The sequence below is a fragment of the Sparus aurata genome, chromosome 14 (assembly GCF_900880675.1).
Source record: "Sparus aurata chromosome 14, fSpaAur1.1, whole genome shotgun sequence".
Lineage (NCBI taxonomy): Eukaryota > Metazoa > Chordata > Actinopteri > Spariformes > Sparidae > Sparus > Sparus aurata.
Window position 1 is genome coordinate 10,296,505 of NC_044200.1, and position 14,779 is coordinate 10,311,283.

A 14,779-nucleotide genomic window follows, 5' to 3' on the forward strand; every position below is an offset into this window, starting at 1 on the left:
TTCCATATCTATTACCGCAAGGTTGCACTCAATTGAAAATCAAAGTGGTCAACAAGGCAAGAGTTTTGTAAAGCTTGATTGTACAGCAAAAGACATTTTGTTACTTTTTAACATCAACACACATTTACACATTAATCCTTGTGTAAAGAGCCAGGGCAATTTGTTTTATAAAATTAAAGTATGTATGTAATTTACAAGACATCTGTGTCATAACAGAATATCTACACTGATCAGCCACAACTTTAAAACCACTGACTTAATATTGTGAGGGTTCCCCTTGTGCACCCAAAATAGCTCTGACCCATCAAGGCATGGTCATAAGACCTCTGGCAGTGTCCTGTGGTGTCTGGCACCAGGACGTTTTTAGTGGATCCTTTGGGTCCTGTATTTCTGGTGGTTCGGCCTACATGGATCAAACTTGCTCTGGCACTTCCCATGGATGCATGATCGAATTGGGGTCTGGGGAAATTGGAGGCCAGGTTAACACCTTGAGCTCTTTGTCACGTCCATCAAGCCGTTCCTGAGAAGTTTTTGTTGTATGGAAGGGCTCGTTGTCCTGCTGGGTCGGGGGGCGTCGCCGTGAGGGGGTGAACTTTGGTCCACAATGTTTGGATGTCCACAAGAATGCAAGGACCCAAATTACCCAACAGAACACTGCATTATGATAAGATCAGTGTTACTCAGATCACCTGCCAGTGGTTTTAAAGCTGTGGCTGATCTGTGTATTTTACCTGCGTCATTTTGGGAGAATACACTTTTTAATCTATTTTCTCTCTCCCACTCTCCAGGTTGTGTGCAGACTGGTGGAAATACTTCAGTCATAAATGGAGAAGGACAAGCAGGCAGCCTGTGTCCCAGACAGCCACACACTCATTACAACTCCCGCTTGAGAACTGCAGTATCGATGCCTACACCTGAAATAACTGATTGCATCTGACAACACAGACCTGACGAGAAACCCTTGGGCTGCTGCCATGGATGGGGAGGAAGATGTCCCTCACATGAGTGAGGATATGGTCAGTGAACCTAATGGCTCCATAGAAAGTAAAAAGAGAGAGGCAAAAGGGACCTGCCTGAAAATTGAGGGCCAGGATGGCTATGTGTTCAAATCCTACAGCATTAATCCTCATGAGAGTGTGGATGCAAAGTCACCTGCTTGCTCCTCAATAACACTGGATAAAGACTCTCCTCCTTCTTTTCATTTATCTTCTCAGGACAACAAAGAGCTGGAGTCAGACCAAGCAAGTGAGACTGATCCAGCATCTCCCACTCTGTCAAACAAATGCCTAAACACTGATACTGAGGAAAATATGGAGAGTGAAAAGTATGAAAATGGCAATGAAGAAAGTCAGCATATCAAAGAGGAGACTGAGGACGCTAATGGAATGGAGGAGGACACCCAGGATGATGAAAGGCTCGCATTTGGTAGCTCAATTGGCCCTTTTGTAACTAGAGATGGTGATGAGTATAGCAATTTATTTAGTGGATACACAAGCACCCTTTATGATGTTGCCATGGATGCTGTCACTCAGAGCCTTTTGTCATCTATGAGGAGTAATGCCAACCCAAGGAAAAAATCTCCTGCATGGAACCATTTCTGTATATCACCACGAGACAGTACCAAAGCGATCTGTTTATACTGCATGAAAGAGTTCAGTCGGGGGAAGAATGAGAAAGACCTCAGCACAAGTTGTCTAATGAGGCACGTACGAAGGGCTCACCCCACTGTGCTTTTACAAGACGGAGTAGACCCATCCTCAAATCTGACTGGCTTGCTTCCCTCATCTTTGATACCTCCCTCCCCAAACTCACCAAAAAATGGAGACTTGACAAATAGCATTATTTCTTCTGCCTCAAAGAACACTTCACCGTCCACCTCCTCAGCTGAAAACTCAGATCTGTCATCCAAAGAAGTGTTGCCCAAAGTCGAACCAAAACTAGAACCATATGCCAACACTGACACTGTTTGCAGCATGCTCTCATTCTCACATTCCAATGAAAACAACCTTGAAGACATGTCTGACGGAGTGCCCGAGCGCCTTCCTGGGACACCTAAAGGCTCGAGTTCCCGTCGGAGATCAGCTGTATGGAAACACTTCTACCTGTCGCCTGCTGACAATTCCAAAGCAGTATGTATCCATTGCATGAATGAATTCAGTAGGGGTAAAAATGGGAAGGATTTGGGGACAAGCTGTCTTATCCGTCATATGTGGAGGGCCCACAAAGAGGTTGTCATTGAGGAAAATGGACAGGGCAACCACATTCCCCCACCCTACACAAACCCGCCCTCACTACTGTCCCGCACACAACTACAGGATCCACTGGAAATTAAAAAAGAATCACCCCTTCTTCCATCCTCGCCAGAAACCATATCAGATGAATTACCCCAAAGCATAGTGGAAAGCATGGATATAAAAGAGGAATCTGAAGAGCTCATGCATCTCTCGGGACAGGAGTCCTCTCTCAATCTGTCCTTCAAAACTCAGGGGGAGGATACACCCTTAACTTCCTCACCTTGCGACCTCTCTGAGGGCCCCAGCCTCAATCAGGATCATTCAGTTTTCCAGCAAAACAAGAAGATCATGAAACGGGTGAAATCTGAAGTGTGGCATCATTTCATAGTTTCACCAGTTGACCAGTTAAAAGCACTGTGCCGTTACTGTCCATGCGTCATCAGCCGGGGGAAACGGGGCGACTTTGGTACAAGCTGTCTGATGAGGCATCTTATGAGACGCCACCCAGACGTCCTCAAAAACCAAAAAAGCACAGATGAGAAGGAGTCCTCCCCTCATCCCTATGTCAGTCTCACAGCAACAGATGCAGTTTCAACCAAAGAAACTGAGAGCCCTGCAAGTGAGAAAAAGCCACAACCCCTGCCCGTTTTCAGCAAAAAGACGTCGAAACTGTGGAACCATTTCTCCATTTCACCTGCTGATCCCACAAAGGTGGTTTGTTTGCACTGTAGCCGCACAATTAGCAGAGGCAAAAAGACTACAAACCTCGGCACAAGCTGCCTCTTCAGGCATATGCAGAGGTTTCATGGACATGTTCTAGAAAGCAACAATACTATCTCAGGTGATGTGCCGTCTGCTGAAATTCGCGTTAAACAAGAGCTCATGGACACCTCTGTTTATGAAACAGAACAGACTCGCGAGAGGTTTGATGAACACCACCCGGTTGCCAAAAAAATCACCAAACTTATCGCTGAACTGCTCGCACTGGATCTTCAGCCATCAGCTATGGTGGAGAATGCTGGACTGAACAGACTACTTGAGTACCTCCAGCCTCAGTATTCTCTACCACCTTCTTCTTACTTTACCAGCACTGCCATACCAGATATGTACGAAAGGGTGAAGGATGTTGTGCTGACCCACCTGAAAGAGGCTGAAGGTGGTGTTGTCCACTTCACGACTAGTATTTGGGTCAGTAGCCAGACAAGAGAATACCTGACCCTCAGTGCCCACTGGGCAACGTACGAGTCAAGTGTCAGACCCCAGGGTCAGGACTTTCACTGCTCCGCTCTCCTAAGTGTCTCACAGATAGACTGTGATCACGATATGCATGACATCCCAAAGCAGCTCGAGTATCTGTGGGATTCTTGGATCACCTCATCAGGGCTGAAAAAGGGTTTCACTGTAACTGATAACCACACCATCAGAAACACTTTGGAGGACCATGGCCATGTCACCATGCAGTGTTTTGGACACACTATAGACCTCATTGTGAGCGAAGCCATAAAGAGCCAGAGAATGGTTCAGAACATTCTGAGTATTGCACGAAAGATCTGTGAACGTGTGCACCGCTCAGCAAAGGCCAAGGAGAAGCTGGTTGAGCTCCAGAGGGCCCACCAGCTGCCAGAGAACCAACTGATTCAGGACGTTCCTTCAAAATGGAGGACTTCCTTTACCATGCTGGAGCGGCTGGTGGAACAGAAGAAAGCCATCGACGAGATGTCGATCGAGTGCAATTTCAGGGAAATTATCAGCTGTGATCAGTGGGAGGTCATGCTATCGGTCTGCAATGCACTGAAACCTTTTGAGGTCGCCTACAGGGAGATGAGCAACCGCACTGCCACTCTGGGACAAGTCATACCACTAATTCACATCCTCAATCGAAAGATAGACCTGCTGTTTGATGAAACTGTGGGCATAGACAACATGCTCAAGTCTCTAAAGGAAGCCATGGTGAGCAGAATGTCCGCAACTCTGCGTGACCCACGATACACCTGGGCAACCATGCTGGACCCACGATACAAGACTTCATTGTTCACAGAGGAAGAAGCTGAGCAATGTAAGCAAGATCTAATCCACGAGCTTGACTTGTCCTCTTCTACCTCAGCAGCAGATAAGCCTCTGCTGCCCAATGGCTGCAGTGAGGCCCCCGTTTCATCCGACACCTCCGACTCAAACAAGGACAACCTCTGGTCCCTAATGGCCGACGTCCGACAAAAGATAAAACACGAGGAGAAGCCAAAGTCCTCAGAGCTGACAGTGCTGGAGTACCTTGAGGAAGACATACTTGATCAAAGCTGTGATCCCCTCGACTATTGGAACCTGAAAAAGTTCCTGTGGCCCGAACTTGCCAAAGTAGCTGCCCGTTACGTGGGCTGCCCTCCCAGCATCGTCCCAGCAGAGACACTGTTCAGCACAGCTAGTGTCAACTGTACTCTAAATCAGCCCAGACCTCTACTGGAGAACATGGAGGGTCTGCTTTTCCTCAAGGTCAACCTCCCTTTGATTTATTTTCAGTACTGATTATCGCTGACCATTAACTTGAAAACCCTTTATCAAGGACCAAGTTGCGTAGCTGTGAAATGGGGGTTTTTCTGTTGGGCAAAATGTAAAATATCAATTTATACACTGATTGATTCTCAATGCAAAGGCCAGATTTGAGGGTTTTATTGTATTCTGTGTACTACTGTTAAACACTTTGGAGCTGTTGTGATGAAAAGTCTCAGTCAAAAGTGTATCAGGGAGGGAGGGTTTTTCTAGCTGTAGGGGTTGGTGATAATGTGTTTGCTTGTAAATCGATGTTTTTTTGTTTTCCGTGTCTACTCTCTCCTTGTGCCTTATCCAAAACTACTTCAGGTCAAAATGCTGTAAATATTTTGTTAAATTGCGCAGATCACTTCAGGATGCTTTTTTTTTTTTTTTTTTTTTTTTCTCCTCTTCTTCTTGATGATTTATGTGTTAAAGTTAGATGCAGAGTTGTTTTCTGGATGAAAACATGGCCCAAAAATAAATGCTGTGACTGAAAGATGTTTTTAAGTTAATGTTATTTAATTTTCATTGTGAATTTGTGGCTCATGGTACTGTCATTTAGAAATAGACCAGTTTTTTTTAACTCGCTTAAATGTTTTTAATAAGAGTATGTATAATATTGCTGTATTTTCAGAATAAGCAGTTTGTTTGGAATATACAATTTGTCTCTTAAGCACAATTTAAGTTTATGTCCAGGGGATTAAATTATGGGTTTATTATTGAGTAAAACAATGTACTGTACATTTTTATATGAAATGACTTCTGAACCTAATTTGATAAATGTTTTAGCATTGAGACTGGAACCATGCAAATTTTGTGGTCATTTGTAAATAAAGGTTTTCCTTATGCAATATCGCAGGTATTGAGGCGTTTTCATTGGTTATGGAGGTTTTAACGTTTAGACGAGTTTAAATAGTGGTGTGTGTGTGTGTGTAGGTGTGTCTTGAGAAATCTAAGTGCAATTCAGGAATCTGGTTTCAGCTTTATTAGTCTATAAAATCCATCTACAAAATATAACATCACAACCTGAGGTAAAAAAAAAAAAAAATACAAATCTGTCTGGAGAAGGTGAAAAAAAGTCCTGCACTTGTCTGCTAGAAGACATTTAATTATCCCCTTGCTTTTCAGGGGAAACAATCCATTACTCCTTAGCATGACAACAGTGAACCTTTTTAAGTAGCCGGAAAGATTTGACGGCTCAGTAAAACAATTTTCTTCTTGGGTAGCACATAAGCAGTTTTACTGCAGACAAATGTGACGGATGAGAGATTTGTTATTCTCTTCACAGTACCCTTCACTTGTTTCGGTCACCTTTGGTCTATTTTTCTTGGTCACTCCTTAATCCAATGCATCATTCCCGTTAAACTCCCTCTTTTTGTTGCCCGCTTGCAGTCTTTCTCTCCATTAGCACTGTTTTTCTGTCCAAACGCACACTGAGAGGAGGGAAGTGATGCATGTTGAAGGCAATGTTGCTGTAACCTTCTATGAAGGCCAGAGGCTGATGACTGTGCTGAAGTAGCCCTATCTTGGTGGCGTTGGCCTCCATCAGTAGGTGTGAGTACATTTTGATCTCGGGATTTGTAAGGCTCAGGTCCTCACGTTTGTCGTATCTGTTGGGGGAAAAAAAAATAAAAGTGATGGCATTACAGAAGTGATAACTGGCTTTTGGCAAAGTTTGAGTTTGAAAATTGTACTAACCTCCAGTTTCTGTTCTGCTCCAAGAAGCGAGAAACTCCAGTTTCAGCAGCGTAAGTGTCGATGTGAACAAAGACATCTGAGGAGAAAAAGGCATTGTTTAACTGCACACTTGAATGTTTTGAATGACTGAGTATGTGAGTATATTAATTTTGTACGATTTCTGAAAACGCGAGCCAATTACAATTATTATAACATGGTTTGTGTGCATGCCCAAATAAAGTTACAAATTATTTTAGATTCTTGCACAAAGTAGAAAACATCAAAACTAAAAGACAATCTAAGAGTTAACCCGAAAATTGCATACTACATGCACATATTGCTCTTAAAGGTGGCAGAGAATTAATAGTGGGTCTGACTTCTTGTTTAAAGGGATAGTTCGGGTTTTTTGAAGTGGGGTCATATAAAGTACATATCTATAGTCGATCTGTTTCCTACCGTAATCACCGATCAGCGCAGCCTCAGTTTGGAGAAGTAGAGAGCCGCTCCAGCCCAGACGCTCAGCTTTGTACTGCAGTGAACGGGGTTCAACAAAAAAGCGAAATTAATCACCTAAAACAAGGCTCACGTAAAATTTTTTACACCAGTTCAAGTGTACATTGTATAGGTAAAATTCACACCGCTTTACATCACTGTCAGACCGCGCTTTCTTTTGGCACTACATTTTCTCAACCACAGAACCTTCGTATCCCTACGCATTAGCGTAACTGGGCAACAGCTGATCTGCGCTCATGCGTAGGGATATGGGGGTTCTGCGGTTGAGAAAATGTAGTGCCAAAAGGAAGCGCGGTCTGACGGCGATGTAAAGCGGTGTGAATTTTACCTATACAACGTACACTTGACCTGATATAGATTTTTTTAGGTGAGCCTTGTTTTAGGTGGTTAATTTCGCTTTTTTGCTGAACCCCGTTCACTGCAGTACAAAGCTGAGCGTCTGGGCTGGAGCAGCTCTCTACTTCTCCAAACTGAGGCTGCGCTGATCGGTGATTGCGGTAGGAAACAGATTGACTATAGATATGTACTTTATATGACCCCACTTCAAAAAACCCGAACTATCCCTTTAAGAAGACACAAAAATGAGCTGAAAGTGATTCCAACCTGCTGTGACTGGCAACAGCCTGTGCAGTTCCTGCAGCCCTCGGCCCCCTGGGTAGTTGTGGTGGGAAACATATAGGCAGATACCGGAGTACGCTGCATTGATCAACAGCTGGCCAACCACAACCGCAGAGCCCAGTTTATACATCCAGGATTTCTGGTAGTTGCACAAACTAAAGCACAAGGGAAGGAGAAAGTGAACGATGGCTTATGCTATCTTTAAAATGATTTGTTCTCTGAAAGTCACGCAAGTGTAGATTCCTGCCCTGAGTTGTGAATCCAAGCAGTGGGCTAATTAGTTTCGACTCACATGAAAGAACAGCCTCGCGCAGCCACCAAGCTGAGCACGGGGAAAGTGTACATGATGAAGCGCATCTCCTTGTGGGGCAGCAGCGAGTAGAGGAGGATGAAGCCCACGGTGGGTAGCAGCAGCAGCCTCATCCGCCTGTCAAGGAGGCCGAGGGGGACAAAGAGCAGCGTGCAGCCCAGAGCACGGGGCACCGCGGAGTAAAAGTACCACAGAAAGGGAGAGGTTTACTGGGGAGATGGAGTCAAGGAGAACTGGGGGTGGGATCATCCTTTATGGTTTTTAGTGACAGTAAATTAAACAAAAAGTTGGAGTGAAATGTACTCTTGTAAATTAAAAAGGATATTCCCCAGTTGGAACTTTTGTTGAGAATGGTGTTGTACCACAAAACCTGACCTTCGGGCCACAACATCTTCCTCCAAAAGATGGTGTCGATGGCCACCGTCAGAGCTGGAAAAAAAAACAAAGGAATTTAAAAACTGTTTGGATCATTTATTTCAATATTCACACACTGTACATCTACTCACCCAGTGACAGGATCCCAGCAGGAACAGCGTAGTAAAGCAGCTGCAGCAGTCCCAGCTTCCTGCTCAACAGTGACATCAGTAACATGAGTCCCATTAAGATGCAGAGCTCCGACCGGAACACGATGATGACAAAAGCCGAGAGGCTTATGAACCGGCCGTGTTTCTGAGCCATCCAGGACGTGAACGCGACCAGAACTGGGAAGAAAAATGTAAAACCGTCATGTAACTGGGGCATTCACTCGCTTCACCCAGACTCATTGATTAGTGTTTTGTCTTACCTAGGGGCAGTGCGAACACATTAGGGAGCGTCCTGGTGCTGTAGAACATGAGGTGAAACTGAGAAGCACACGTCAGACAGAAGAGCCCGGCGACTGTGGAGCCAAACTGCCTCCTCGCCTCCCTCTGCATGTGCCACAGTGCGCCGATGACACACACGCCCAGCGATGCTCGCACTGAAAAGGACGCATCAAAATAACGCATTTATTTAGACTGTTTAAAACCAATGCGGCAACATTGTTTTTGACCCAACAGTGGATTGAAAGATGCGAATCAGGCAGATATTAACGGTTTACCTGTCAGCTGTGTGTAGAATTTCGGTGCATCCAGCAGAGAGGACAGAAACACAAAAGGGGAGCAGAGCATGGAGAGAAGCAATGGGCCAAGGAAGGTCCGCGGCACCACGCCAGGGAACTCATGATGGTCGTACTGGAAGACAGCAAAGCCTCTGTTTTCAGAAACACTGATACAGCCACATCTTAATACAGAAAGTGCTTTTGGGCAAACAGTTTACTCAATTATTTTGCTCTAGTGTTGATAATTATGGTTAATACCTACACATTTAAAAGAAAAAGTACAACATGTATATGATGTAACCATGCATACTGCATTGCAGTCTGATTAATTGATTAGTCAAATTAATGCCAAATGTTTGGATCATCTATTAATCGTCAAATGTCAAACATTTGCTGGTTCCAGCATATTAAATGTATTGATTTGCTAATTTCCTTTTTTTATTTATGACAATAAATGAAGAATCTTTTCATTTTAGGCCACTGGATAGAGAAAAAGAAACAGCTTCAGAATTTCACTGAGCAATGGGAAACTGCGATGAGCAAATAATCAGCAGATCAATCAACAATGAAAATAATAATCTAGAGTTCAGAATCAGAAATATTTTATTTTATCCCCGTAGGAGAAATTAGGTATGTTACAGTTGCTCTTAATAGTATAGAAAACATCACATAGTGGACATCAACATGATTTAAATGATTGATGATTTGGAGCTATACAAATAAAACTGATATTCATACCTTTTCTTTTTAGATAACATGCTAATAAAAAATATCATTTCTGATGTCAGTAAGATTACATTTTACAGTATAGCAGAAATAATTTTGCTTTTATTTTCTGACAACATAATTCTTCGTATATATAAATAAATGCTTCCTTGTAGTTATTATGAACATTACTCATGGCTCTTTATTACAGTAAATTTCTACTCTATTCAAATTGTGGTACTGTCAAGGAATTTCACCAACTTCCAGCTTCTACAACTGGCAACAATATAAAACTGGGCACCTATAAAATACATACTATCTTTAAGTGTCGTCTGCGTTGTCTGAGTAACGTTTTCACAAAGGCTGAAATAGAAAATAATCATTTCATTCACTGGTGCTGTGCATAGTTAGCTTATTAGCACCATCCAGTACCTGCATCTATAACACCTGCTTACCTTGTCAAAGTTAAGTCTGTGATACAAAATGTCGTGCGCCGCTTGTAGATTAAAGCTCTCCTCGACTTTGGTGAACGGACAAAGTAATAAATGTAAGAGAGCCACAGCTATTAATAAAAACAGCAGTGGCAGCCCCAAAACATTCCTCTTTTCAGCCATGACAGCTGAGAGATATACATCACTTCCGGTCAAGACAGGAAGTGAACCACGCAACATGTTTCATATCGATAAAAAAGAATTAAAATCACCTTTATTAATGGGGTTAAGATATAATTCAGAGGTTTGATGAAATGCGCCAGCCAAAGGGAAAAACAAAAATATTTAAAATAACTACTACGAGAATTATCGAATTTTCCACGTGTGGAAAGACCTTTTGGTCCCGCGCGTGGCGGCTTGTGATTGGCTGCACACGTGATTGACAGGCAGCGCTAACAAATCAGCGCAAGCCACAATTCGACCAAGAGGCTGACGCGGAAATCTAAAAGCGTTCGTTTTTTCAACACCCGGCATGTAAATACCACTTTGTTGCGCTTTGCATAGATAACGCAAACTCACGTTTAATGTTTAGTACGGCTCGTTTAGATGTGTCCGAGCCCTGCAGCGCTTTAGTGTTAGTTGGACGCTTGCTTACGAGTGGCTGAGGCGTGTGTCCTGTTATGAATTGAACGGCTGAGATGCTGTCCACCGGTCCACAGCTGCGGCTGCTGCCGCTGCTATTGTTTTGTGTAACTCTTGTTTTACTTTTTCAAGTCACCTACGCCAAGAGAGATTTAAAAAGCGCCTGTGTGACCTGTCAGCAAATTACTGACAACTTCAACAAGGTGAGAGGACATTTCTGAACCCCTTCTTTGTGTTGTTTGCCAGTTTGTCCATAACTTGCTTTGATATGTATTGTTGGTGTGTCCTGCTAGCTTGAATGCTGCCAAATGTCCATAACTGTACAAACAGTGGCTGTGTTTTTGTATTTTAGGGCTTTGACAGAACAGCAAAGCAGGGCTTCGGTGGGGGCAACACAGCCTGGGAGGAGAGAAAACTGTCTAAATATGAGACGAGGTGAGCCTGTCCTGTCCAGACTACAGGTCACCCTGCCATCAGACCTGTTTGCTTTGCAGCAGAGCTGCAGGCTGTTACACTTGGCACAAGAAGTGTGTCAACGTTGTAGATTAGCGATATGCATTTGAATATATATCTGTGTATCTAACTGCACGAGTGGCTGGCAGCATATTTAAACTGTCAAACTGCAGCATTTGGCAGGTGCAATTGTTAATTCCCCACTCCCGGGAGGCCTACCTGACGTAACGCCTCACACACACAATTCTGAACTAACTTTCCATGCAACACTTCTTTTGAAACGCCCTTGCATCATGTTTTTCGTCCACAGTGAGATCCGTCTGATGGAGATCGTGGAGGGCCTGTGCGACAGCAGCAGCTTCGAGTGCAACCGGATGCTGGAGGAGCACGAGGACCTTTTCGAAACTTGGTGGTTCAAGAGGTGTGAGTCTGCCAATGCAAATGTTTTCAGGGTCACCCTGGGTGGCAAGTAATTTGGTGCTTAGAAGATTGTTTCACTTTGGAGAATGTGGTAAACTCGTGTTTTCCTGTGTTGTTTCCTGTTCCAATGCAGGAAAACAAAACATCCTGATCTTCATAAATGGTTCTGCATTGAAACCATCAAAGTGTGCTGTCCAAAAGGAACATTTGGACCTGACTGCAATGGTGAGGAAAAGCATGAGTACAGTGGTTCTGTTATTTGCACAGTATAGCCTAAAAGTAAACTAATAAACACAAGAACATGTGACCGGCATTCATGTCTTACTAATGGAATGGTGTTTGTATTTGTGCTGATTTTATTCTCTGAAGCCTGTGTGGGGGGCTCTGACAGACCCTGTCATGGAAACGGGATGTGCGATGGCGACGGGACTCGCGGAGGGGACGGAAAGTGCAGCTGTGACCACGGTTACGAAGGGGAGTCCTGCCTAGACTGCATCGACGGATACTTCAGTGAAGTGAGGAACGACACCTTCTCTCTGTGCACAGGTACACTTCCAACACACTGACCAAGCAGCAATGCTTCATATACATGGGGAAAGCAGCAAGGAGTAAATCTGTCATCATTCTGAATTCTGGCTTCACCTCATACAGGATGCCACGAGTCCTGCAAAACTTGCTCTGGAGCGACCAATCAGGACTGCGATGAATGCAAGGAAGGCTGGGAGGAGGATGACCAGGAAGCTTGTGTCGGTAAGAGGACCAGTAAAAAAAAAAGTCCATGTAGTGTATATAGGGGGTTAAATGTGCAGGTAGCCTGTTAAAGGAAGTTACTCGTGCTTACAGCATCAGCGTATTTTAGAAGCGGATAACAATCAAGCAGCCTGAATTTGATATTTGATATGTAATTTGTCACGTTTGACAGTTCACTTGTTTACGCCTGATTTGTTGCAGAGCACTCGACGTGAACATATACTTCAGCAAAAAAAGGGGAACTTAATTAATCATGTGTCATGTTTGTGAACCCAACTGATCATTTTACTGGATGGCAAATTTGAAACGGGTTTACTTTTTTTTTTTTTTTTTTTTTTTTTTGTGTGTACATCCTGTTGTGGTAGAAAGTGTGAAGAATGCTCAGTAGATCAAGCCGTCTGTGTAACACTCTCTGCAGATGTAAACGAGTGCTCCAAAGATCCTCCTCCATGTGAAGAAGATCAATACTGCCTGAACACGGATGGCTCCTACTCCTGCAAGGGTAATTACTCCCGTTAAGAGCAACATTTTGATCTGTTAGATTTGGACAGTAGCTACTAATATAGTAAAAAAAAAAGTATGTGTATATTACAGTTAACATAATGTGTCTAAAACTCTGAAAATTAAATTTTTTACTGTGGTTGGTTTACAAAAAATGTGTTTTTAAACGAATGCGTTTCCTCCTTCTTAGAATATTGTTTGCTGATATCCATCTAACAGAAAGCTGTTTCTGTGTCTGTCCTTCACAGCCTGCAGCAAAGTGTGTGCCGGCTGCACTGGGGCTGGTCCTGATAACTGCCAGGCTTGTGCCAGCGGGTACCAGGACACAGAGGGCACCTGCACAGGTACGATGTCGTATATCTACATGGGTGAAAGGTGTTCGTCCTTTATTAGGTACATCATTTATAGAAGAATTCTGAGATGTGGTTTTTTCTTCAAGTTTTCAGCAAGTGCAGCAGGAACACTCTGATCCAGTAGGTGGCAGTATACACCTTTTTTAAAAATAAAAAAAAAAAGAAAGATGAATGTTGAGTGGATTTTAACACAAATCCTAATAGAAGCCATGAAATATTAAATTGTTCATCTTTGCTCAACTCATCTCAGTCTTTCATACCCTCAGCTGTGCATATACCACAGGTTAGCAACTTTTTGTGCATTGTTGTCAGTTATCTTCTCTGTATCGGCTGTGAGAAGCAGGTCATCATCGGTGTCAGCTGAAAAACATCCATATTGTGCATGACTTACTTTAAGCTGCAGATTAAAGATTGATGCTTGGTGATTTATTATAAATCTGCCTTATTATTCTATCCGTTTGGTGCTTTTGCATTGTCTGTTGTCATCTGGTGTATCTATGCCTCTCCTAATACTGAGTCCTATCGGCTTCAATTACACTGATTTTGTCACACTTGCTGTAGTTGTTGCCACTTCTCAGTGATGAAAGCTTTCTTTCAACAGTGACTGCATCAGAGGAGAGTCAGGTCGTTGTATCAGTGTCGCATTGTGTTTTCCAGATATCGACGAGTGTTCTCAGCCGGAGCCCGTGTGCAGTGAGGAGCACCAGGAGTGTATCAACAACAAAGGAAGCTACGTGTGCATCTGCTCGAAAGGCTACGAGGAGGAAGACGGCAAGTGTGTCGAAACACCACAGTCGGGTGAGGATGAGGACCTGATTCACATGTGCTCCACACATTCTATTTTTGAAAATACATGGGCAATGCCACCAATTCAGCCTGACATTTTTCTGTAACTTCACAATTATATTAATATTCAAAGAGAATATATGACATTATTGTTATTTATTCATGCTTCTCTTCTCTTCAGAAAAAGATGAAGAGTCAGAAGAATCCGAGGCAACCGCAGGCCAACACGGGGAGCTCTGATGTAAAAAAACAAAAACTGACCAATGGGAGCGAATCGTGAAGAGGATCTGCTCATTTTTAAAATTAATGACAACATGCACTTAAAGTACCAGCTGCACTTAGAACCAACAGCCGCTGCTCCAGTCGTGGATTGTGGATTTAAGGACAAAAAAAAAAAAAAAGAGACATTTAATGCTCTCAGTACGCTGGTCGTTGTTGCTTCTCTCTGCTGTGCTCGAACTACCACTTGATGTCTTTATTTGTTGTATGGTTTTAAAATCAAAGGTGTTTCAATAAAGGTGAATCATGTTCAATTTAAGGTAACACCATGTCAACAAAATGTGCATATTTTATTGTACACTTGTGTCTGTTTTGAATCTTGATCACAGATGACCACACGGTGGCAGTCTAAGCCTATGAAATGGGGACGCTCACTACTGTGTAAAGATGAAGGCCTTACTTTACTTGATCTAGAAAGGTCTCATAGTGTGTCTCACTGGTTTTAACCCTCCCTTCTCCTCATGTCGCAGATGCATGACCAGATTTGAGTGTGTATTATCGCA

General features: G+C 43.3%; 3 protein-coding genes across 7 annotated transcripts in view; 2 read left to right on the plus strand and 1 right to left on the minus strand.

Annotated features, from left to right (window-relative positions):
* The window catches only part of zbed4 (zinc finger, BED-type containing 4), a 9,784-nt gene extending 4,173 nt beyond the window's left edge, over positions 1-5,611 (plus strand). For 4 of the 5 annotated variants that reach the window (XM_030439537.1, XM_030439538.1, XM_030439536.1 and 1 more), the window contains exon 2: positions 789-5,611. In XM_030439537.1, the coding sequence (XP_030295397.1) occupies positions 975-4,754 (3,780 nt within the window). In that variant the 5' untranslated portion in view covers positions 789-974 and the 3' untranslated portion in view covers positions 4,755-5,611. The remainder of the gene's footprint in view (positions 1-788) is intronic. The other variant, XM_030439540.1, reaches the window with a different exon arrangement.
* On the minus strand, positions 5,164-10,287 carry alg12 (ALG12 alpha-1,6-mannosyltransferase). Its single transcript, XM_030439542.1, has 9 exons — positions 10,117-10,287; positions 8,957-9,089; positions 8,663-8,836; positions 8,385-8,579; positions 8,204-8,307; positions 7,861-8,084; positions 7,554-7,723; positions 6,459-6,534; positions 5,164-6,370 (listed from the first exon to the last, which is right to left on the minus strand). The coding sequence occupies exons 1-9, from the start codon at positions 10,273-10,275 to the stop codon at positions 6,121-6,123; spliced, it is 1,485 nt and encodes a 494-aa protein (XP_030295402.1). The 5' UTR covers positions 10,276-10,287; the 3' UTR covers positions 5,164-6,120.
* Positions 10,288-10,536: 249 nt separating this feature from the next.
* Positions 10,537-14,540, plus strand: creld2 (CRELD disulfide isomerase 2). Its single transcript, XM_030439240.1, has 10 exons — positions 10,537-10,937; positions 11,087-11,169; positions 11,498-11,608; positions 11,741-11,832; positions 11,977-12,153; positions 12,259-12,357; positions 12,776-12,859; positions 13,107-13,202; positions 13,869-14,009; positions 14,179-14,540. Exons 1-10 carry the CDS (start codon positions 10,791-10,793, stop codon positions 14,235-14,237), a joined length of 1,089 nt encoding a protein of 362 aa, XP_030295100.1. The 5' UTR covers positions 10,537-10,790; the 3' UTR covers positions 14,238-14,540.
* Positions 14,541-14,779: the final 239 nt, after the last annotated feature.

What these genes read in the sequence shown, in the direction of transcription:
- alg12 (XM_030439542.1), bottom strand. Translation starts at nt 10,275, where the DNA reads ATGGCTGAAAAGAGGAATGTTTTGGGGCTGCCACTGCTGTTTTTATTA. An exon ending in ACAGACTTAACTTTGACAAG is followed by an intron (nt 9,090 to 10,116) that starts GTAAGCAGGTGT and finishes GCTGTCTTCCAG; the next exon opens with TACGACCATCATGAGTTCCC. An exon ending in TGCTGGGATCCTGTCACTGG is followed by an intron (nt 8,308 to 8,384) that starts GTGAGTAGATGT and finishes TTTTTTTTCCAG; the next exon opens with CTCTGACGGTGGCCATCGAC.
- creld2 (XM_030439240.1), top strand. Translation starts at nt 10,791, where the DNA reads ATGCTGTCCACCGGTCCACAGCTGCGGCTGCTGCCGCTGCTATTGTTT. An exon ending in CTGTCTAAATATGAGACGAG is followed by an intron (nt 11,170 to 11,497) that starts GTGAGCCTGTCC and finishes TTTCGTCCACAG; the next exon opens with TGAGATCCGTCTGATGGAGA. An exon ending in CACCTTCTCTCTGTGCACAG is followed by an intron (nt 12,154 to 12,258) that starts GTACACTTCCAA and finishes CACCTCATACAG; the next exon opens with GATGCCACGAGTCCTGCAAA.